At 34.6% G+C, this 23,468-nt stretch overlaps 1 protein-coding gene across 3 annotated transcripts; it reads left to right on the top strand.

Annotated features, from left to right (window-relative positions):
* The first annotated feature begins 651 nt into the window (after window positions 1-651).
* Window positions 652-23,201, top strand: unc-45 (unc-45 myosin chaperone). 3 transcript variants are annotated; one of them, XM_067091190.1, is made up of 18 exons: window positions 652-792; window positions 4,686-4,790; window positions 5,770-5,881; window positions 6,350-6,525; window positions 6,807-6,936; window positions 8,307-8,434; window positions 10,060-10,228; window positions 11,042-11,200; window positions 13,728-13,905; window positions 14,175-14,340; window positions 14,714-14,940; window positions 15,659-15,800; window positions 16,523-16,779; window positions 17,270-17,450; window positions 18,098-18,301; window positions 18,561-18,740; window positions 18,897-19,037; window positions 21,064-23,201. In XM_067091190.1, the coding sequence occupies exons 2-18, from the start codon at window positions 4,686-4,688 to the stop codon at window positions 21,199-21,201; spliced, it is 2,793 nt and encodes a 930-aa protein (XP_066947291.1). In that variant the 5' UTR covers window positions 652-792; the 3' UTR covers window positions 21,202-23,201. The 3 variants fall into 3 exon arrangements, with proteins under 3 accessions (XP_066947291.1, XP_066947292.1, XP_066947293.1); XM_067091191.1 differs by having other exon boundaries at window positions 679-909; XM_067091192.1 differs by lacking the exon at window positions 652-792 and adding an exon at window positions 832-1,007.
* The last annotated feature ends 267 nt before the right edge of the window (window positions 23,202-23,468 follow it).

Below are 23,468 nucleotides of genomic sequence, written 5' to 3'. Positions count from 1 at the left end.
TGAATTATACATAATTCACCATGTTATCATTGTCCATCTTCCAAAAAGATCAAATATTTTAAAAATCCTCTGATCTATCCCTTCATATTTAATTACTATGTGTAAGCATATGATTGTATACGTAATTTTGTTTTACATTTGCATGTTTTTCAGTTGTATGTTATTTATTTATCCATTTTTAAACAACTGGACGTTTCAGGTATTTTACCAAACTACCAACCATACATCGTCAGATGTTTTTCATTTGTATTTTGTTTCTTTTTCCATTTTTAAACTAATGGATGTTTCAGGTATTTTACCAAACTACTAAGCACACAACTTCAAAAGTTATGGACAGAAGAGTCACAGAGGACGGTATTTTCATCCCTTGCCAAATTATTATGCAATTTAAATAGGTAATCGAATCCTTCTCGAGCGCCCGTGAAGCGACTCTGCAGCCGAGCTGTTTCCTTATGTTTGGTTTCGCCGTTTATACTTTGCTTTCAGTCGATGTTGACAGAACCCGTTACTTAAGGACACTATTAATTTCGTAAATTTCTGTGAAGACATAGGCATTATATATAATAAATCTAGTTTAAAGTCGAGTAAACAAAGCATACAAGATTATTAATGGGGAATTTTAGGTTTAAACACGTTCTCTATTCTAAAAGTGTCGTATCGTAGTGACGTAGGTAACCCGAACTTTCCGTCAAACCCATGGCAGAAGAGAAAGCTAAAAATACACACACACCCTTTTTGAACCTTAGCCAGACTTGGAGAACGTGTTAGAACGTTCTCGTGGAAAAGAAAAAGGTAATTTTAGTTCCGCGAGGATTCATGCAGCATTGCTTCGCGGTCGGAGGTGTTATTCAGTAGAGACGGAGAACGAGAACTGAACGTGATTGACGTCTATTGTTACCTGTCTCGAAGGTGAAGTTTATTTCGCCGACATCATTTCGTATTAAAAAAATACCAAAGAGGATTATCAGTTTGCCATTTAGTGTTATAAGTCATTCGTCTTCGTAATGGTGAGAGTTGTTACTCAGTTCTAATGTACTTCGTGCACTCACGAGTGAATGTAACTTATTATAGATATCCAGGTGGTGTTATGGCATTGTTGCCCGACTAACCCATTTACGACACATGTTTAGACTACATTTTTCCTATGGTTTTATTCAATGTCTAACTTTGTAAAAGAACATTAATTATAGATCTTGGTGATGTTTTCTGTATAATAATAGGCTGAATTTGCTTTGAATGCTATTTAGGATAGGTATGGTAGTTGGGTGGTAGTTAGTAATAATAGCCTAGGCTTACTGTGACTCAATTTATCGAAATATGTGGTGTATATATATGAGATTAAACTTAAGAGCAAGATAATTTTGTGTAATTTGTTAATTTCTGACCAGATAAGTCCGTAGGCTTGTAAGCATTTTAGACGTGTTTTAGTGACTGCTCATCTTCCCCCTACCTATACATCAAATAATTAAGAGGGCACCTGATTGAGAAATGGGTTTTTCGTCAGAGAAAAACTAAAAAGGAGTAGCCTAAATGATACCAACATGAATGGTCTAAAGGACAAAACACAAGATTAGCAGCCAGAAAAATATTTGATAACTCTGACTTTGGTTATCTTTTCTATACTTAAATTCAAGTACCTTTATCTAGGTCAGACTTTTTCCTTGATACTGAAGTACATCTCCCAGAAATGCTGGGTGCATTTAGCATGTTTTTTAATTCCATAAAGTATTAGTTAAACAAATTAGTACATTGCCATGATTATAACTTATATTTTTCCAACCTCTTGTTGTGTATTCCTTCTGTAGATACTTTTTAACAATTAGGGGTTTCCTTCTGTAGATACCTTTTAACAATTATGGGTGATTACAGTGGAGTCCAGTTTTTGGGTGTGGGGACATATGGATCAATCCTAACCTAACCGTACTTTGGCTAGTATGCAATATCTCAGACTCATTATACTTATTCTCACTGGACCCCCATAATTTTCACAACTGAAAAAGGTAGAAACTTGCAGGATATTCCCTTGATAGCCTAACCTTCCTTAGGTTGCTGTGTCCAACCTGCCCTATGGAGGTTACTCCTACCCCCCCACCCATACCCAGACCCTCACTCTTTACTTTCTTTAACTTTACTTCATATCATACATTTTTAGAGATAGAAGGCTCAGATTCCCTCATACAAAGCAGTTCCATGGGTGAATTAGCCAGTGTTTTGAAGAAACTTTTTTTCACATGAAGTTCACATATTCATAAACCAACTATAGGCTAACTATAAAAACCTGTCAGATACATACAGATGTTTTCCCTCACAAGTTCAAAAACTATTTCTCCTTGCCTCCTGATAAAACACCACCAGGCAATATATCCTTTGAGCATCATATCTTATTGTTCAAAACGGTTAAAAGAAATTGGTTGTTCTTTTTGATTAAAAGTAGTTTTTCCCCTTCTGTTAGCATGGTTAAAATTGCTAAAACAGTGATTTGGTGTTTAGTTTAGACATCCTAAGTTCTTTCATCCCAGATGTTAAAGTTTTATGTTAGCCTTTCCAGTCCTCCCTCCTCTTCTGGCATTCCCTGCCTTGGATTGTATGGTTTAACAACTTTGTATTCGATTGCACTGATGACGACCTTTATGATCAGCCTCCTGTGATTTTTCTCTTGGTGCTATAACCTTTTACCCAAGCCAGTCACATCCATCACAGTTGACCCCATTCTATGTTATCTCCATTTCATATGTTGTTTTCTTAAGGCCTGGGATTGATATGTATTGAAAGATTGTACTTTGAAATTGAAAAGAATTTTGTTGACCTGGATAAATTATAGTTGAGTGTTTATTACTCAGATTTTATCAATCTTTTATTAATTTTTAGTTTAACTGTTAAGGTAATTCTGAAGATAGGGTTATACAGAATTTGGCTGTGAAGTGGTGTAAAAGTGTGCAGCACTTATTTGTAGAGGGTTGCATATTATAATGGTCTTGAACATAATGAGTGTACATTACAATATGAGAAAATACTAATTACAAGGGTTTTGTTTCTTGATAACTCTCTCACTCATTAATGACCATTGGTGTTGTGACACCAGTTATTTGTCTTAATCCATCAGTAATTCATTGTACTACATTAGCAACTTGCAAAAGGAAAATCTGGTGCTGTTATAACTATGATCCCTTCAACCCTGCCCTTGTAATTTGTTTCATGTATTTTACCAAGTTTCATTGAACAGTTTTAGTGATGTGTGTTTGATTCAAGTGGTTTTTGCCACAATGTTAACAACAGTAAACACAAGTAACAAACATGGAGTCTGTATTTCTTTCTTCAAAGTTGGGAGAATTTTTGGGTACACTATCCCATGAGCAAGCATGGTAATTTATTATGTATGTCTGGGGCCTTACAGGTACTACTCTGTGCAATAGTCCAGTAGTAACAAGGGCACTTATAAAAAACTAAGGATACTTTAAAAAGCTTGAGTGCTGTGGGAAGATCATATTGCAAATAAAGTTGTGGAAACATGTGGTGTCCAGGGACTAGAAAACAGATTGAGATTTCAACAATTGGGATGATTTAGACATGGGACGGGAAGCAGTAGACAGAAAAGTAGTAGATATGGAAGTGGCAAGATGAAGATGAGTTGGAAGGTTCAGAAAAGGGCACACAGTAAACCCCTGTATTCACGGTCTCACTGTTCATGGACTTACGTATTCGGGATATCTCTGTGGAATGTATCTACCCATTATTCACGGAAAATTCGCCCATTCGCGGTATTTTTCACCGAGAAATATTCACTAATTATTGTATTTTCATATTGTCATGACTAAATGTACTCATGATAAAACTATTAAAATACTGAGGTATAAGCATTTTTAGAGGGTTTTTTGTGTTTAAACTATTAAAATAGGCAGTTCTAAGTATTTTTAGAGGGGTTTTAAGTATTCGTGGATTTTAGCTATTCATGGAGGGGAGTGCGGTACACATCCCCTGCGAATAGGGGGGGGTTTACTTTACAGGCAGTCCCCGGTAATCGGCAGGCTTGGTTATTGGCGATCCGGTTTTTCGGCGCTTGTTTAGTGACGAAAATCAGCGATTTTTGGCACTGATATACACTGATAATTGCATATTGGCGCCAATATGTGCCTAACAGAGGTGCCGATAACCAAAATTCAAAGATTTTCAGTGCTTTTTGGTGCAGATAACTGAAAATCGGCATTTTTGGTTATCTGCTATTTTTGCTTATCGTCACGCCGTTGGAACGGAACCTCCGCTGATAACCGGGGACTGCCTGTAAATGATGATCTGGACCAGTTTAAATTTGATTTATAGTAAGTCATCTGGTGTCAAAACTACCAGGGTCACTGATACTCAGACCAAGTTAGAATTTAGGCAGAAAAGTATGAGAAAAAGTATGAGACGTGTCTAGCCTCTTAAAAGGGAGATTCAGTTTATGTAAGAGTATTGTAAGCTCGTTAGTGTGCTACAGAGTCTACAAAGGAAATGAAGAGTTAGTTTTGTGTTCTGAGGGCAATTTAGGATTAAATTCTTGGCCTTTAAAATAGTGACAGAGAAATGTGATCATGTGTTGTTATAGGAGTCTGTAATCATGTAACGGTAACAGTAAAGTTTGTGTATGACTTCCAGTCTTTTTTGCACAGTTTTAAAGTAATTTTTATTTTGTCTCTTTCTTTCTTTAGATGACTCAGACAGATGGTTCCCCAACTCCTCAGCAGTTAAAGGAAGAAGGGAATGAGGCATATAAGAATGGCGATTTTGATACAGCGATTGAAAAATACACAGCGGTAAGTTGAAAAATACAGTATAATATTGATAACTTCATTCCATAACTTATAGTTATTGTAGGTATTTTACTAATTTTTCTCAGACTGTTATGACACTAGATATGAATAAAGTATTAGAAATTTATCATACTTTTAATTACAATTGTTTATTTTTAAAAAGATCTCCCTAAAATGTTACTCAGGATATTACATCGTACACGCACACTTTGGTCAGTACGGTATAGAATTACAAGGTTAAATAGTTTTGGGTGAGGTTAAAAGTATTCTCAAAACTAAATTAGTGTTATATTACATATGAAAAGATTGTTTTAAAGTTAACTCAAACAGACAAAATGGAATTTTTTAAAAAGTATCTCAAGCAAGTGCTGAGTTTTGTATGACCAAACAGATACCATTTTATTCCATTTGTATGAAGGATAGCATGTGAAAGATAAATTTCTGTCATTTCAGCACTGTATAATACAGGACTTGTGTTTGAGAAAGTTGTAGATGATCCATAATAGCATTTAGTTATGAGCTAAAGTGGATTGAGAAAATTGTAGATGATTCATAATAGTATTTAGTTATGGGCAAATGTATCCACTTTCACTTTGATAGCCCTTTAAAATTCTTCATTGTCTTGTTAGATACTCTGTTATCTTATCACCATGTATTTATTGTTGGATATGCAATTATAGGTGGCTAACAAAATGCATTTTTTATGCGATCATTGTACACAGATCTACAAGTAAGAATTACCGCTTGAGCATGTTCAATGGCTAAATGAAAATTTTTTTTACCATAATTCTTAATTAGGAACTTACTCCTTTTGATTTTTCCTGTAAACCAAATAATTATAGCTTAGTTGTTAAATGAGTGGTTTTTTAAGGAAATACATAACGTATATTGTTGTGTGTGCATTTTGAACCAAAATGCCATACTGTATGTTTATTCCCATTCTGATAAAACTCCTTGATGTTTCCTACCGTTATTCTCACAGGCTTTAAAAATCAGCCAAGAGGAGAAGGATCGATCGGTATTATTTAAAAACAGAGCTGCTGTTTACCTCAAAACTGAAGACTATTCATGTGTTGTCAAGGACTGCAATGAATGTAAGTACTACACTGTTGCTGTCTTGCCGTTGCTTCTCACTTCTAAGCGCTTGCAAAATTTTTTACAGAGTTATCTGTTCAGTTTTTATAATATTGGTTTGAAATATACTGATTGAGATTGTACTGTACTGGCAGTCCCCGGTTAACTGCGGGCTTGGTTAACAGCAATTCGGTTTTATGGGGCTTGTCTAGCAACAAAAATCTGCAATTTTTGGCACCGAAAATCGCCGATTTCCGCTTATCGACGCCGATAATTGGGTATTGGCGCCGATACATACCTAACAGAGGTGCCGATAACCGAAAATCGGTGCCGAAAATCACCGAAATCACCGATTTTCGGTTATCAACACACCCTCAGAAACGGAACCCCGCCGATAACCGGGGACTGCCTGTATATTAGTAGTTGTACTAAGAGAAAATTATTTTGAACATCCAACAATAAACTGAATACTTTCTTTACTTTCCCAGGCTTGGAAATTTCTCCAAAAGATCCAAAGGCCCTATTCCGAAGGGCACAAGCATATGAGGCCCTTGATCAGAAAGAGAAAGCTTATGCTGATGCAAGAGCTTTACAGGGAATAGATCCCAAGAATAAGGAAGTTCAAGCCATGCTTGCTAGACTCCATAAAGTAGTACAAGATTTGGTAAGATCTATAAAGAATTACTTTTGTTCCTACACAAATACAAACCCTCGGTCTTTACATATGGGAGTTAATCACTATGTAAAGACCTTAGATTTGTATGGCTTTACATATGGGAGTTAATCACATATGTAAAGACTGTAGGTTTATTTGTTAGGAAAAATACAGATTACTTTTAAAATTTGTCATATTTCTATGTTTTTATGTTAGGTTGATTGTTTCTTAATCACTTGATAAGAATCATTACAATGACAGTTCATTGATGCTTTTGTCATTTTTCACAGCTTGATAAAAAGACCAAAACAGCTGGTAAAGTTCAACAGTTATTTGAAATCTTGTTTGACACAGCAGCACCAAAGGACAAGAGGGAAACATGTGCCAACAACCTTGTAGCTCTAGCAAGAGAACGTGCAGGTAAGGACATAGGAAAAATATTGTCATAAAGAAATTTTGTGTCAACATGGTTTATAAACCTATTCATGTATGCTTTGACTCTTAATGATGTGAAGGAGAACTGTTAGCCTAGAATGGCATATCCACTAGACATGAAAATTTGAGTTGTTCTGAGATGAGCATCCCATCTGTTATAGGGAGTGTAATTATTACCTACAAACATCATTAACTGTGATATGATGAGAATCATCCAGGAATCTTAAGACTCAGAATACCTTATTGTTGAATGGTATAGAGATTACAGGTACTAAATACAATACTAATTTTATCACTCTACAGTCAAACAGCTGAAGAGCTGTGATATACCCTTCTATATATGATATGTAGTAAGTAAAATGTTTTGTATATTTATATTAGCACTTCGAAAGTTTCAAATAGTGCTTGTTCCATAGAGCCCCACATTTACCACCAAATGACATTCTTACGTCCCTAGTTTGCTACGTTACTAAAGGTGGCCAGGGTGCAAATAAGGTCAGTGATATAGCAAAAAGGCCCACCACTAAATTTTGGATACTCACTTGAATGAATGATTGGGAATTCATTTGTCTAATAATTAACTCAGCTCTCAACTTACTATGCTGTTTCATGTCATTAAAGGATAAATAAAGATGTTTATTAATATGGAATATTGCAAGAACTGTACAGTACATGTATTTGGAATTTTGTATTTTTATGGTAGTAGATACAAAAATTATGGTTCCTGAAATAAATTAACTGCATATCTAGACATTTATTTGTGGCTACAATGGAAGCTAAGTACTGTAACTGTTTACACTCCGTATTTCTCATTTTATGTTGAAAACCAATTATATGGTGCTTCTTTACCAACCCATACGTTTAAGCTTGGTATTGCGGCAAAGGACATTTGTATCTAGCATGTTATCAGTAAGACTGATAACATACTGCATAATATTGCAGTATTAGAAATTTGACGAGAAGTGTAAGTTATAGAAGAAAAAGGTGCAGGTTATTTGTCATCTAATGGTAAATAACCTTTGCTAATTTGAAAAAGTTTACTGAATTATCATTGATGCTGAATATATTAGAACCTTTGCTTTTTGCTAGATTGCAGAGAGATAAAGGAAACCTGTCTGGATTAAGTTAACACTGTACTGTATTAACAAAATGTGAAGTCCATGATGTCATTAATGTTTCTGACAAAATGAATGATCACAAAGATGTTTTTTGTGCTTGAAAGCATACTGTGAAAATTTAGAATTATTATACTTGGTTGTTGAACATTGAAATGCAGAATCTTAAATAAAAAAGGCAACTTATGGCTGGTTAAATGTAAAGAACATGATTATGTTACATAATTTTTTCTGTAACAGGTGCAGAGTTGCTAATGAGCCAAGGTGTAATAAGTCGTATCGTTCACATGATGAAAACTGAGAGAAATACAGAGATTCGTGTTGCATGTACAAGAGCCTTCTCACAGTTCTGTTCTGAAGAAGAAAGGGTAAGTATCAGGTCAAAGAGGTGTAACAAAAAATTGTGAATAAAGATTTCATTTGTTTTGGTTTTGTAAAATTAATGATTTATGCAAGAGAATGCAAGGAACCTTTCACATAAATCTAGTATGGTCATGATGCATACTTATGCTGCAAATATCCAGATAATTAGAAATCCAGAATCAGTACTAAGAAAATTACAATATGTTACAGTCATAACTTTGTTCTGTATAATGGATAGATATTTCTCTGTATCCTGTTTGGTGATACTGGTAAAATTTGAGTATACACCAGCTTCATAAGCAGTATTTTACTTGGGTACATTTAAGTGTCTTGTTTTACCAAAGTATGGATATGGATTATATTGCCTTGATCATCTCAAAGTAAGCCCATAAAACTTTTAAAAATGTTCTGGTTCTTGGTTTTTGGACAATTGTGGTTATGTTAGACGTTTATCTGTGGTTGATGCGTGACTTGTTTGTGAATTTCTTTTATCATCTCTATTCAACTTATGGACACGTAGCCACATATTGTGGTTGAAGGGCATGTGCAGCTTTGTTACACTATTTTTTCCATATCGAAGCCCTGAGGAGGGAACTAAGAAACATGAATGTTGTAACGGGGCACTTTGAAGTCACATTTCTTCAAAAAGTAGTGTTCATTTTATGTGGGCATGGTATTGCTGCATATAGTTTTGCCTAGTTTACTGATGTGATACTCTTAATTTACCAGTAGTTATCAGTATCATCTGTTCATGAGAGCCACTAGTCTATGTGCGCTTGAAGGAAATAATTAGCAAAGCCTGTTTCGCAATGGAACGCAATGGCTTCTCAAGTTGGATAGCCAAGATATTGAGAATACCAATCTTGACCTACTTATATTTCCTGTTGGTCACCCACTTATTTTCTTAACCTTTTTACATTGGACAGATGAAATTTGTGATGTCTTTGGTGTGTTTGAGATCAAGATTAACATAAACTGTTTAATTGATTTATTTTTTATTTGTACTTTATTTGTAGCAGATTTATTTTTTATTTGTACTTTATTTGTAGCATTAGTTTTATGAAAATATCGTTTTTACTTACCTCAAGCTGTTGGGTGACCGCACTAGCTAACAGACGAGTCTGGACCCTCATTCTGGATATACTTTTGGTTACTATATATTTTCATTACATTTAATCAATCAGCACATGGTGATTTACTAACCTCAGTATGCTAAACTTGGGTTTGTTTAGGAACATATGAGAGATTTTATAACATTATTGTAACATATAGACTATTGTATAAAATTCAATCCACCTATCCTGTAGATTGTTTTTTAATCAGAAAATAAGCCCTTCCCTCTTGATGTCAACATATTTAGTGTCAAAATGCTACATCATTTATGAGTAATTGTGTTGCAATATATTTGTCTGTCCTAAATGCACTTATGAACATTTGTAAAACAGCATTTTGTGTGCTAGAATATATGAATATGGTTTTAAAGATTTCATATTATTGAAATATATTTATACTGTTACAAGGAGAGTATTCTAAGCTTTCCTGTAAGCAATTCTCATGGAATTTATAAAACACTTGCAGTTATGTACTTTGAAAATTACTGATTCATCCTAAAGCTCTATGTTTCTTACAGGCAAAGTCAATATTACTAGAAGTAGGTATTCCATGGTTGATGGACCTTATGAACAGCACCAACAAAGATCAGGTCAATGCCACTCAGTATGTGTTCCAGACTATACTGAATGCTCTTGCCGGAATGGATGTTAAGAAAGGTGTGAAACCTAATAATAAACTGATTGCAGGTAAGTACAGTACTTCTTGAAATATGTTCTCAAAAATTGTGTAGAACTCAAAATTATAGTTCACAGTGGACCCCACTTTTTCACGCTTTACTTTATCACGGATTTTTGTGGACCATATCTGTCACTTTTACGTGGGAGCTTTCACCAGTTCGTGAATTTTTCTGTAGACCTTGTCTCTAAAATTATGACTAATTCAGTTTTTTTTTTTTTTTTATTATGCAGTGAACTGTTAAAATAGGCAGTTAAAAGCATTTTAGTTTAAGGGGTACAGGGTATTTGGCAGTTATAAGTGTTTTTAGAGGGGATTTTGCATTTCCGCAGTGTGGGTTCTGGAATCTATCCCCGTGAAAAAGTGGGGGAGCACTGTACCATATCAGTCAGTCTATGTCTTTCTAGGTGAGAAGGTGATTAATTAACTTGTAAAGTCCAAGGCCACAAGGTACTATTATGCAAATAATGAACATATATTGTTAATAATGACTTCAACTGGAAATGAATCAGTTGTTGAAAATATGCATAATGTACACTACTCTTTGGATTAGGTATTCTTAGATATGCAAATAATGGACACACCAAGTTTGTGATAAAAATATTTGTTGGTATGAAATTCAAGGTTTGTTTATTGAAATATTGCCATGTTAGTAATATTGATTTGCAGTAAAATCAAAATATGTATATTCTAAAGCAATAGAATATAGAGTTTACATTGTTTTTTCTTGAATGTGGTTGGTGGTAATATACTTCATATGTACAAGTCATGCTTCTTCATATTCTATGTTGTTTGTGTTTTTCTTCATATCATTTTCTTTTCAGATAATCAGAGGGAGATAGATAGTTTGCTCGTGGTGTTTACCAAAAGTGTCACCAATGCCACCATGTCAGGAGAGTGCCGTGATGCTGTGATTGAGCTCTTGCTTAAAAATATTGATCATCAGTATTTAGCATGGGGAAACAAGTTTGTTAAAGCAGGAGGTATGTATGACAGAACGTATATATATATCTCTCTCTCGTAGCTTGTGGATTGCATTTCCTAGAAAATGGCATGCATAGGGGAACTGGTGTTTTCTAAAGGAATATTCCAGTTTTCTTGAACATTTCCTCTGCTAGTAACTGATGGCTCAGCTACTGCCAAATGTACTGTAATATAATTGACCTTTATACGTAGAATTCTACCTTAGTGTATGGAAAAGAATATTGAAAGGATTAATGTTGTTTGTAAAACAATTTTGTTTAATTACTTTTAACATTGGAAATGAAGGCAGAATTACTTATAATTATTACAAGGGTATGGTTAACTCACTTTTCATAGGGGTGTGATCCCAGGCTTTCACACCACCAAGTTCTGTCAGTGAATCCCACCTTATAACCACTCAGAAGCACTTTAAGCCCCCTTTTTAGATCAAGTAAGCTAATGTAATGCTGTTCTTGTACTTCATACATTCTCAGGCCTTGTTTATGCACTGATACTGTTCTTCAGCCCTGTAAAAGAGCATTGATCATAAATTTAATCTCCCTATCATGTAAAAACCAAGATTCACTGAAAGCTTCAGTAAACCTTAACAGTCTAGTGTGAGTGCATTAGGTCACAATAGTGTCCTTAAACCAGTCAAGTTTGAGTTTTTCAAGTTTTCTTATGGAATTACTCTGCTTACTCCCATTTTATATTTTAAAATTGTTTAAGGATTTTCAAATGTAGGAAAATGAAGAGAAAGATTTTCATACTGAAACCAAAGGTACTCGACCCTACGGGATGGAATCCACAATTGTGTGTGGTGATTGCATTTTTCTTTGTCATTTTAGTATCAGTTTAGTAATACCAAGGTATAATGAACAATCCAAATGCCATTTATATGTCAGTGCAGTTCTAAGTTTTACATTTCCTTGCCAGTGATACTTGTGAAAGCAGTCTGTGATGCATAATGAAAATTCAAATGGTCTTAGTCATGTTCATATGATCACTGTGCCCATACTTTTATATAGTGTGCCATGCAAGGCACTATGTAAATGATAATTCCCCCCCCTCCATCTCTACCAGGCCAAGTACATTAAGCATGCTGGTACTTCCACAAGAGTTTTGTCTTTCAATTTTCTACCATAAAAAAGAGCCTGGTAGGGAACCCCTGACATTCCCTACCCACAGGTAATGGTTTTGTTGGGTATAAGAGTGGCCAAAATCCTGGATTTGTCCCATCTAAAGCCAAGAGAAAGAATCCTTCCATTAGCAGAGGTGACAGCAGGTGAAACCTGACTAAAAGTGTTCTTCAGTATCTCATCATCTATTAAAAGCTAAGCTTCAGTCACTAATTAAAAGATTAAATGAAGGTTGTCAGGAAAGTTCCCATTAAGGCATTGAAACTTTTTTCACAGCGTGTTTTATACTCGTCATAGGCCAACACTGTAGAAACTTCAAGATAAATCTTAACCAGCAGGCTTTGTCTAGCAATAAAAGCGTAACCTCCTTGAAGAGTTCAACTTTTCCATGCTGGTTAAAGAGGTTGTCAAAGCAGTGCTACAGTTAATGATTGCAGCAGGTTCATAGAAACTAGGAGTTGACATGGCTTAGAACATTGAGGAGAATTGTGGACAAGGAGTGCTGGAATGCCCTAAGGAAAATGGCACAGGACCAAATTAGAGGGCCATAGAAATTGACTTGGTTAATTGATTGAGGGACTGCTCTTGCAAAGTATGCAGTTTCTGGTTTGTTTCAGGATGGTAGCAAGACTGTACAATGAGTATAGCATTATAATTGGGAATGATGATGTATGCATAAATGGTTTTACTGGGGCTTAACATACATTTGTGGATGTTTCTGCAGCTGGTATAGATTTCCTCAAGAAGGTTCTTGCGTGTCTTGTGATTATGTTCGAACATGGCCTGGTTTAGTCTTTGCTTGGCATATTGCATTAAGATAATGAAAATTTTGAAGGCCCAAGGAACATGTACATTGACTAGTTAATAAGGAGTTACCCCTGTAGGAGGAAAGTGCCATCAGTGGTCCTCGTGCAGTGCAATGTAAGCATTACTGAAGGGTATTTACAGCATCCATTCAGCCCTTGGCTGCGGGGCTTTCTCCCAGTTGCACCTTTGGACCATTGTATTAAATCTCATTCATTTTCTTGGTCTATTATCTTGCTGTCTAACCTCTCCAACAACAATTTTTCATTACTGATCCAACTGATTAATTACCAGTTACTATTTCACCATCAGAATGAGGGCACTTTTCCCCATAGTTATGTTTTCCATACCTGTGGATATGATTTGGTAACTGGAATAAGTTGAATGAACTTATTTTGAATTGCTGTTTTTAAGTTTTTAGCATCATTCCAACAAGTGTCAGCTTTAAAGATGCAAATGAGGTTGTGGTTTGTGTACTGTGAATATTTGAAAGTTTTTTTTTTTTTTGCAGTGTTGCATTGTGTAAAGGCCTCAGGTTTGTATGTTAGGAAAAATACAAATTACTTAAGAAATTTTCATATTTAATTGCACCTATAATTAACAGGAGTTGAACAGTTGCTGCACGTGTGCTCAGAATTGAAAGAGTTCTGTTATGAGAGTTCAATTGCCGTGACAGACAACACTCGAATGACCACTGCCATCTGTTTAGCAAAGGTTTATGAAAACATGTATGATGACAAGCAGAAGAAGGTCTTTAATGATATTGTTGATGAATATGTGAGGTGAGCATTAAATCAGTTCAAAGTCATTAGGTCCAGTTGTTTGAATTACGAGCAGTAAACTATTTAACTGAATGAATATATTTAGAAATACCAATGCAGCCAAAAAGTTGGAGAATAGCTAATGAATGAATACTGAATAGAGACCTTTTGTGTAAAATGAGATTGATTTTTCTGATTGTAAAACTTAATTTTCTTTGTGGCAACACTTATTCAACCAGTTTCACCCAATTTTCAACACTTATTCAACCAGTTTCACCCAATACCCACAGGTTACGCTTATTAACTCCGGAGATCGAGCAAACTGTCCGTATAACTGTATGTATCACTACATTGCTTCTTGGATCAGTTGACTGTGGTAATCATCTAATAGCTAGAGAAGGTATATTGGAAATGATGCTGGTAATGGCCAACACTGACGATGAACTTCAGCAAAAGGTATTGCGACATATAATCATAGAATTCTTAGTTTCGTGTGCTGTCCTTTAGTGCACTGAGCTGTTTGTGTAATTTTTTCTGTTAATAATTCAGTTAGATTTAAACTCCATATTCATATTGTAAGTTGCTCAACAGTATTTGATTGAGATGACTATTTCAGAAGGTTGTATCTGGGTAAACATATAATTATATTTAAGGTGTTAGAAGATAGAAGACTGTTTGAAATATGATAGACTATAGAAAAATGTTTGAAATATGATGGCCCTACAACCTCTGCCAGTGTCGAGATGAAATTTTCTATGAAATGCATTACTTAACTACTTTCCAGCATAGGAAATTAATTACATGCCTTATAATTTTTGCTTTACAACAGGTTGCTTGTGAGGCTTTGATTGCAGCTGCATCAAAGAAGGATAAGTGTAGGGTAATAGTTACCCAGGGCATTGGAATTCTGAAGAAACTTTACCAGAGCAAGAATGATTCTGTGAAAGTCAGAGCTTTGGTTGGACTTTGTAAGTTAGGATCTCTGGGTGGCACAGATGCCTCCATGAAGCCTTTTGCTGATGGTGCATCAATGAAGTTAGCAGAGGCTTGCAGAAGGTGAGCCTAAGTTTAAACCATCCTGTAATGCTGTATATATTTGCTCTTGTATCATTGTTAAGTAATTTGAATACATCTCTACATCATTTGTAGATTCATAGGTGGTGGGCCAAAAAATTTGTTTATGAATAATAGGTGAAAATTGTAGGAAGACAGAATTACAGAAGTTGGACAATGTAGAAAGAGGTCAGAGAGAATAGATGAAGAGTAAATGGCAGAAAGCAGTATTGTAGAGAACCATAAGTAATGCACACAGTGTTCCACATAAGGTACATTGTGGGCTATACTCTACCCCAGAAGATGGGAAACTTGTAACTTATGATTATTCTGATTTCATTAAATTCCTGTGTCAGTCACCAGAAAGATGTCACAGCTTCTTGCCTCTCAAGAACATAATAGATGTGATACAAGTGATAAAGGACATTGGAATGCAATTGGCTTTGTTCTGAGTTTGTAATCAGAGTGTTAAACTCTTATTGGGAGAATATAAATAATTAAATTGCTTGTTTTTTATGAAGTAAATTGAAAGTTATCAGAGATGGGTATTAAGTTAGTAAAAAGGAATACAGTTGTAGATCTTCAGTTATAGTGAACATACAAATTTTCGTCTCAAAATTTATTACTTTTCATATACTGTGGTATTTCAACTTTGGACTGCCTTGTATATATAGCGTTGTGGATATTTTTCTAGACATGCTGAAACTACTTACCCTTTCAGGTTCCTCATTAATCCTTCTAAAGATGTTGAAATGAGAAGATGGGCATGTGAAGGCTTGGCATATTTGACTCTTGATGCTGAAGTCAAAGAGAAGCTCATTTCTGACATAGATGCCCTTCGTTCTATGATTGAACTGGCAAAGGTTTGTCTTACCTGTATTTCCTGTTAATGTAATTTTCTTGTTACGGTAATGCTTTTGGAATTCACATACTGTAAAGTCAAATAGTACAGTAGCCATACTTTCAGTTTTGAAACTTAAAACAGTGCTTACACTTCATCATTTGAGCCAGAATGTTTTCAATTAGGAGGGCATTACATCTTATACTTTGTATGCATTATGTGGTCACCAAGCTGAAATGGAGATGGCATGTATTGCAGTGAAAATAAATTTTACTACTTGAATGAAATATAACTTGTATTGAAGTACTGTAATGCTGTTTTTTTTTTTTTTTTTTTTTCTAATCTCATGTCATCCTTATGACAGGGGTCTGAAAATTATGTCGCTACCCTTTCTGTACTTACAATGATTGGTGCTACTGGTGCTACTTTGGCTTGTTACCTACACGTCCCCTACTCCGAGATACTAATACTAACACCGTATGCTAAATGTAAAGTAGATGGTCACATGAAGATACCGTTTATTAATATAGTTTTGTACCTTACAATATAGAAATTGGTGTATATACAGTAATTCTTTGACCCCCTGAGGGGCCAGTACTAAACACACCATCCCAGGGAGTTGCCCCCTGTTTAGTACTAGCACCTCAGGGTAGGTGATGCATAGATAACAAGCCAAAGTAGCACCTCATGACTTTAATTTTACTGCTTTTCCAAATATGTAATTATTTTTAACTTTCCCATCAGTCTGGTGATATGAATTGTTTATATGGTGTCGTGTCAACGTTTGTGAATCTTTGCAATGCTTATGATGAACAAGAAGCTATCCCTGAGATGGTGGAACTTGCCAAATTTGCTAAACAGCATGTCCCTGAGAAGAGTGACCTAGATGATCAAGATTTTATCGATAAACGTATAAATATTCTGGTTGAAGAAGGTGCAGGTGGTGCTCTGACAGCTTTAAGTAAAACTGAAAGTAAAAACTCCAAGGAACTTATTGGAAGGCAAGTCTCCTGTGATCTTGAAAACTTCGGGGTATTACAGTTTTCTTTCTAACAAATGCACTTATCTTCACACGAAAAAAATTAATAAATTAGTGTGCAGTGCTGAATTGCAGAAATGAAATATAATTTGTCCTATTGAGTACAGTGATATTTTAAATTTTCTTTCTTTCTTTTGAAAATTGTATTCATCTGTCTTGTTAAGACTTGGCTCTGTATTAGCACTTCTGAAAAAAAGTTTTACAGATGTTACAGTAGTTAAAAGATTAGTAGCAGTTTTATCATCAAAAAGCCTGATTGCTTTTATTAAATATACAAACAGGCAAATTCAGTTAAGCTTTTCCTTGAATAACTTATTCTCAATAACGTCACCTTTGTCATTTATGTTGAAAAAGTAGCTTATTCTTAATACAGTAATATCTTTGTAAAGTATGTTGGAAAAGTTCGAGTATGATGGAAAGGTTCATTATTCTAATTGAAGTCTGTGTTTTAGGTTATTCAATGCCATGTGCCAAATGCACGGAAATCGTGGACACATTGTGCAACAGGGTGGTGCAAAGGCCCTTTTGGGCTTGGCAGCAGATGGCACAGAAAAAGGGAAGAAAGTTGCTGCTCAGGCTTTGGCTCGCATTGCCATTACCATAAATCCTGAAGTTGCATTCCCAGGCCAGAGGGTGAGTCTCATTTTGTCACACATTCAGTGAGCTGTAATTTGTTTTGGACTTAACAGCCAACCAGTCATTTTTTTTTGCTGTATATATTTTAAAAATTTTTCATGCCCCACAAAAAATTATATAAAAACAAACTAAGGTAAATGCCTATTCAAGAAAATAACTTCCTCAATAATCTTAAGAAACTGTCTGATAGATCCTCTGAGAAAGAAATTACCCTCCTCACTCAGGCAGTAGGAGAAGAAAGGATTCTTAGGTCCCAAAGGATAGGATAGCCAAAGCATGTGTCACATGGGTAAGGGAACTCTGCATTCATTGCAGAATGGTTTGGTGTTTACCATCTTGAGGAAACTGGTTTTCTTGAAAGGCATATACAGTACAGTAATTGGTTTTTGTATGATTTTATGTAAGGTGTGAATGCATTTATAAAGCATACTGATTAGAAATTGAGTGAATGTTTCTCGGATATTTTTGTCAACATTTTTTTTTTTTTCAGTGAAAATTTTATTTCTGGTATGAGTGAATTTGTTGAATGTCAAGTAGATTTTAATTTCATTTTAAACCCTGAAGAAAATTCATGTTAGTCCATAAACAAGTATTATTGAATAGATTAGAAAGTTATGATGATCATGTTTGCAATCTCATTTCAGATGTATGAGGTTGTGAAACCATTAATGAGGTTGTTGGATCAAGATTGTTCTGGTTTGGAGAACTTTGAAGCTTTGATGGGTCTCACAAATATTGCGGGTATGTCAGAGTCAGCCCGGAAACGTATCATCAAAGAAAAGGGTTTGCCTAATATTGAACACTACATGTTTGAACATCATGACATGATAAGGAGAGCAGCATTCCAGGTTAGTTAACTCAGGAAACCATGACCTGAAAATGTACTGAATAACCACTATTGTTACTCAGATATTCAGGTGTCTGATCAATTAAAAGACATCTTTGGTATACTATAATATAGGAAAAAACAATTTTTCGTGGAAGCACAGTTATAAATATTATAGATTGAGTAAAAGCCTTTAAACAAAGAATTGCAACAGTCTTCATTGATACATTGGAGATCTCTCCTCAACAGTAAGTTGACTTTATTTACATATTGTTTTTCAGTGTATGGCCAACATGTGCATGTCACCAGATGTTATAAAAGTGTTGGAGGGGAACAATGACAAATTCAAGTATTTATTCCTAAGTTGTTCAGATGAAGATGAAGAAATTATCAAGGCATCTGCAGGTGCATTGTGCATGGTGATGCCAGAGTCACCACAGTGTGTTACAAAAATCTTTGATGTAAGTTTTTCTCGATAAAATGAAATTTTTTTTTTTATGTGCACATCAAACACCAACGCAATATCTTGAAGCTGAATCTTGCATTTAATTTGTTATAATGCCAAATTTTTATCATAATACAAGCTATTATAATTATATATACATATTTTTTTTTAGGCATTAGACTGGGAAAATATACTCAAGTTCCTGCTTTCACATTCTGACAAGGATATAATGTACCGTGGTACAATTATTGTGTACCTTATTGCAGCCCATGACAAATACAGTGCTGAGAAAGTTATTGACACTCATTGCAAGGTAAGCAAACTGTAGAATTAAGTTATTTTCTAGAGATTTACAAAGTCAAGGGACAATTTTCCTATGCAAATGCATTCTGAATAGCACTTTACCTCCATAACAAAATGAAAATTTAACTGTTAAGCTGATAGAGTTGGTAAAAGGAGCATTATTGTAATGAAGCTCGTTTACATAATAACCATAATGAATGTTTTTGTCTAGTGCAGTTTCCGTCTGAATCTCCTATTGGGTCAGGATCATCATCTGTCCCCATGTTCCATTTTTTGGGCCTTACGACAGGTTTTTGCTCAGCTAGTTCCAATCCACTATTTTTCTGACAAACTATTCCTCAACCCTTGTCCAAGTCCTCAACCCTTGTCCAAATCAGCTTAGTCTTTGAAATCTAGACACCCCATTTCTTTGTCAGTTCCCAATTCATAATGCAACTTGTACTCTAGCCATGAATATCAACACATTTTCAGAAACTCCATTTTCCTTGTCAGTGACCAGGTTTCTACAGCCAAATAATTACAGGTCTCATGCACCCATTTTTAGTCTTTGCCAAAAATATAGTTCTCTCTCTCTCTCTTTGTTTCACTTATACCAAAAATATAGTTCTCTCTCTCTCTCTCTCATTCATTCACCAATAATCTAGTTCTCTCCCTGTCTCTCTTTCATTCATTCCAGGGCTAAATAATAAATCAAGCACACCCCCAGACTGAGGCAAACTTTAAGATTGGCCAATTTAAGAAAAAACACATAATGGAAAGAGGAAGATATGCAAATGCACATGGTGTAAGAAAAAAAAAAATTCAAAAAATTTTCCCTTACCTTCCATGGGAAGTTGAAAGTGACTATTTACAACCCTGTGTGGGGCCCTCTTTTACAAGACGTTCATGAAAATATGTTGACTTTACCAAGTTATGCACACTTTTTCCAATAATTTATTTTGTAAAAATTATAATTACAGCTCACACAATATCATAACGATAAGAACTAAAATCAGTAACAAATTTTGAGTATATTTTTTGTAAAATGTAGATAAGAGATACCAACCAGTTATTGTTATCATGAAGAAGCTTCAGCAGGCCACCGTGTCAAAACACTTGCCTTTCATAGAACTGGCTAAGATGAATTCAAACATCTCAACACAACACAGTACAAGCAGTTACACTTCACTTGAATTCTACCTGTTAATTTCACTTGTGTTGAGATGTTTAATGAGTTTTTGCATAAAAAAATATTTACATGCTGTCACACTTCAGTTGAATTCTACCTGTGTTAACCCCTTGTGGATGGGTAATACATATATGATTACTTATAGCTTCGGGGTGAATTCCATGTAACGTATATGTTCAAGATTTCGTGCCATGGTTTGATCAAATTTTGCGGGAAAAATGCTCAGATCACTTCCGTGGGTCATAAATGACTCATGGCGACTTTTATTCCAACTCTAATGGCTAGTACAGGAGAGAGAATTCAGTTTGCCTTGAGATGTCATAGGGGAATGTTGTCCAAAATTCCCATCCAGTGATGTCTATTTCTTAAATATTTTTTTTTAAATATACTCAGAATTTGTTACCGATTTTATTTTAGTTCTTATCTGTAATTATAATTTTACAAAATAAAAAAATATTAGAAAAAACTTGGTAAAATTAGCATATTTTTATGATTCATTTGGAAAAGAGGCCCCGAACAGGGTTGGAAATATTAACTTTCAACTTCCCGTGGAAGGTACAGAAAATCTTTTTAGTTTTGTCTTATACCTTGTGCATATGCATATCTTCTTTCCATTGATAAATTTCTTTTTAATTGGCCATCCTTAAATTTAGCCAGGTCTAGGGGAGTGCTTAATATATATTTAGCCTGGACTGTGAGGGATAAATCATTACCAAATTTTATTTTATTTACTGGGTGTAGCCTCACTCGACTCAAATTCTACCACATGAATTAATATTAACAATAAATATTTTAACCAGTCTGTAGAGTTGGCATCCACCTCATAAAAATTCATATTTTTATATGCTTGTTTCTTCTTTGTGAACAGGATGCACTGGAAGCCATTGCAAAAATTGATAACCCTGAAGCGGTCCACCCTAAAGCCCGTGAGTATGCACATGAAACTCTAAAGCTTTGTGCAAAACAGTGGAAACTCATTAAAGACCCAGATGCAACTGATGATTAAATACGTGTGTTTACAGTGCAGTGAAGTTGTTTATGTAGTCTGCTGTTGAGCTGAGCTCACCTGTTTGTTATCATGGTGGTTTTTTTTTTTTATGTTAGACAAAATACAGTATGTATGTACTGGTACATTTTTGCAATTAAAATTCGTCTAATGTGTATTGTGAAAGGCAAGTATTTCTGAAAGGATTTTTTTTTTTTTTTTTTTTTTTCCAATACATGTAATTGTTTATTCTAGTCACTGTATTAATAGAATTGTTTTAATATTATTGTTTCTGTCAGATGAATAAATTACAAGCATGCCATGCCATGAATAAAGTTGCTTTATTGCCATTAACTAGGCTCTGACAGTTATCTTTTTAAATTAAACATAATTAAATACACTGCTTTTTTTTTAGCATAAAAATGTCACAAGTATTCCATAACCAAAATTGCAATCGTATTTTGTTTTATGAAGGTTGCAAGTCTTCCTTGTTGATAGTATTGTATTTTTTGATCAGCATGATGCATAATTTTGTATTGTATAAATAGACTTTTGTCCATTTTGTATTCAGTACCTACAACCAGCTATATTGAATGGTTGAAATCCATTTTTAACCATGTACAAATTTCAAATACCATTGAAAATAGTGCAATAGAAGGTCAATTCTAAATTTAAAGGTCTGTCCCCAAAGTCAGTCATGAATACAGTGGAATACCTATGTTTTCAAGCTAAAGTCAGGCCTACAAATCATAGGAGACTGGTATTTTCTTCATGAAAAAGTGAAGACTTTGTAACTTAATGGAGTTTTCAAGCAAAAACCATGTGCAACATGTTATTCAGAGCAAATAATATTACTAAAATATTTGAATTTCTCAAAGCAGTTACCTTTCCTAGTAAATGACTAAACTGAATCTCAGTTGAGTATTAAAGACATAAGAAACTATACCTTCCATTAAAACTGAAACACACCTACTACTAACTCACTGTAGAGTGGGTAAGCAACACACAAAAGTTGAACAAAAATTTTCACATGCAGTGACAACGTATTCTTTTAACATGAAACTTGACAATTTACATTAGAAAGTACAACACACATGAGGGTTATTTGAAAGCCTACTTAATTCAACACTGGAAAAGAAATACACAAACAAAATGCTACACAAGACTAAGTGATTCTATTTACAGTGTGCAGTAACTAACATCTGTCCAGTTAAGTTCTTATCACAGAGCTGAAGTCCAAAATACTTTTAAGTGCATCTCCAAGTGTAACCCTTAATACATTACAGATAATCTGGTGAATATTTGAAACAAACCAATATTAAAATTTTTTTAAAACAATGAGTGTCATCACTGCACTTTTGTACATTTAAGTACACTGATAAATGAACTTCTATTTCCAAGAAAATATAGTCTACCACCTCTCAAAACACGAAATTTTTAGTGGTGTATTTCCAAGGAGAAGGAAATTCTACAAAAACTGTCTTAAAATTGCAAAGTGCCAACATCTTAAAAATGTGATGTGCCCAGACAGACCCACAGGAAAGGCAACATGAATAAGATGATGGCAACTTCACCTAATTGGGGTCAAAATTTTTTGTATAATTCTCCTTAGCAGTACTCTATACAATAATGACTTGCAAATCTCGGGTGTTTTCAACTTATGAATAATCTGTTATTTGCTGTTACTGATAACCTGAATGATTCATATTTACTTTTACTAATGGTGATGTCAGAATCAATCACTATTACAGAACAGATTATCATGTATAGCTTTGAAAAGCCTTCCTATTTGCTATGTAATTTATGCTGTAGTACTTAGAACTGGTTGTGGTGTAAGGTACTGTTCATCCTGTATTTTCCGTTTTGGTTCCATGTTTCAAATATAAATAAGTTATAGCTGAATAACTTTTGAGTATAGCTAATGCAGATTACTGTTGTGAAGAAACTTGTTCTTGTGCCTTAATGTTAAAACACTGTTAGATTTTGTAATGTAATTTTATAAATAAATTATTCAACAATAATTGCTGTTCTCATTATTAACCAATAGTCAGTTCTGTGTATATAAGTTAAGGAAAGAACAACTACCCATTTGTCAAGTTTTAAGCTTATACAGAACTGAACAGAGTCTCTTTACATCAGCCTTTGCAGTATTCCTACTGCTTTTACTGCCTTTTGTTTTTTACCTGGTCTTTTGGTTTCTTTTACCTAGCTGTCTAACTCATCATGTTGAACATACAATAGCACTGTAAACTCAGGTTTTAGGGCCTCAGCATAATGCTGGTAGGCTG

The sequence above is a fragment of the Macrobrachium rosenbergii genome, chromosome 48 (assembly GCF_040412425.1).
Source record: "Macrobrachium rosenbergii isolate ZJJX-2024 chromosome 48, ASM4041242v1, whole genome shotgun sequence".
In the NCBI taxonomy this organism is placed as follows: Eukaryota; Metazoa; Arthropoda; class Malacostraca; order Decapoda; family Palaemonidae; genus Macrobrachium; species Macrobrachium rosenbergii.
The sequence above is the reverse complement of the archived record's forward strand: the minus strand, read 5'-3'. Positions and strand labels throughout refer to the sequence as shown.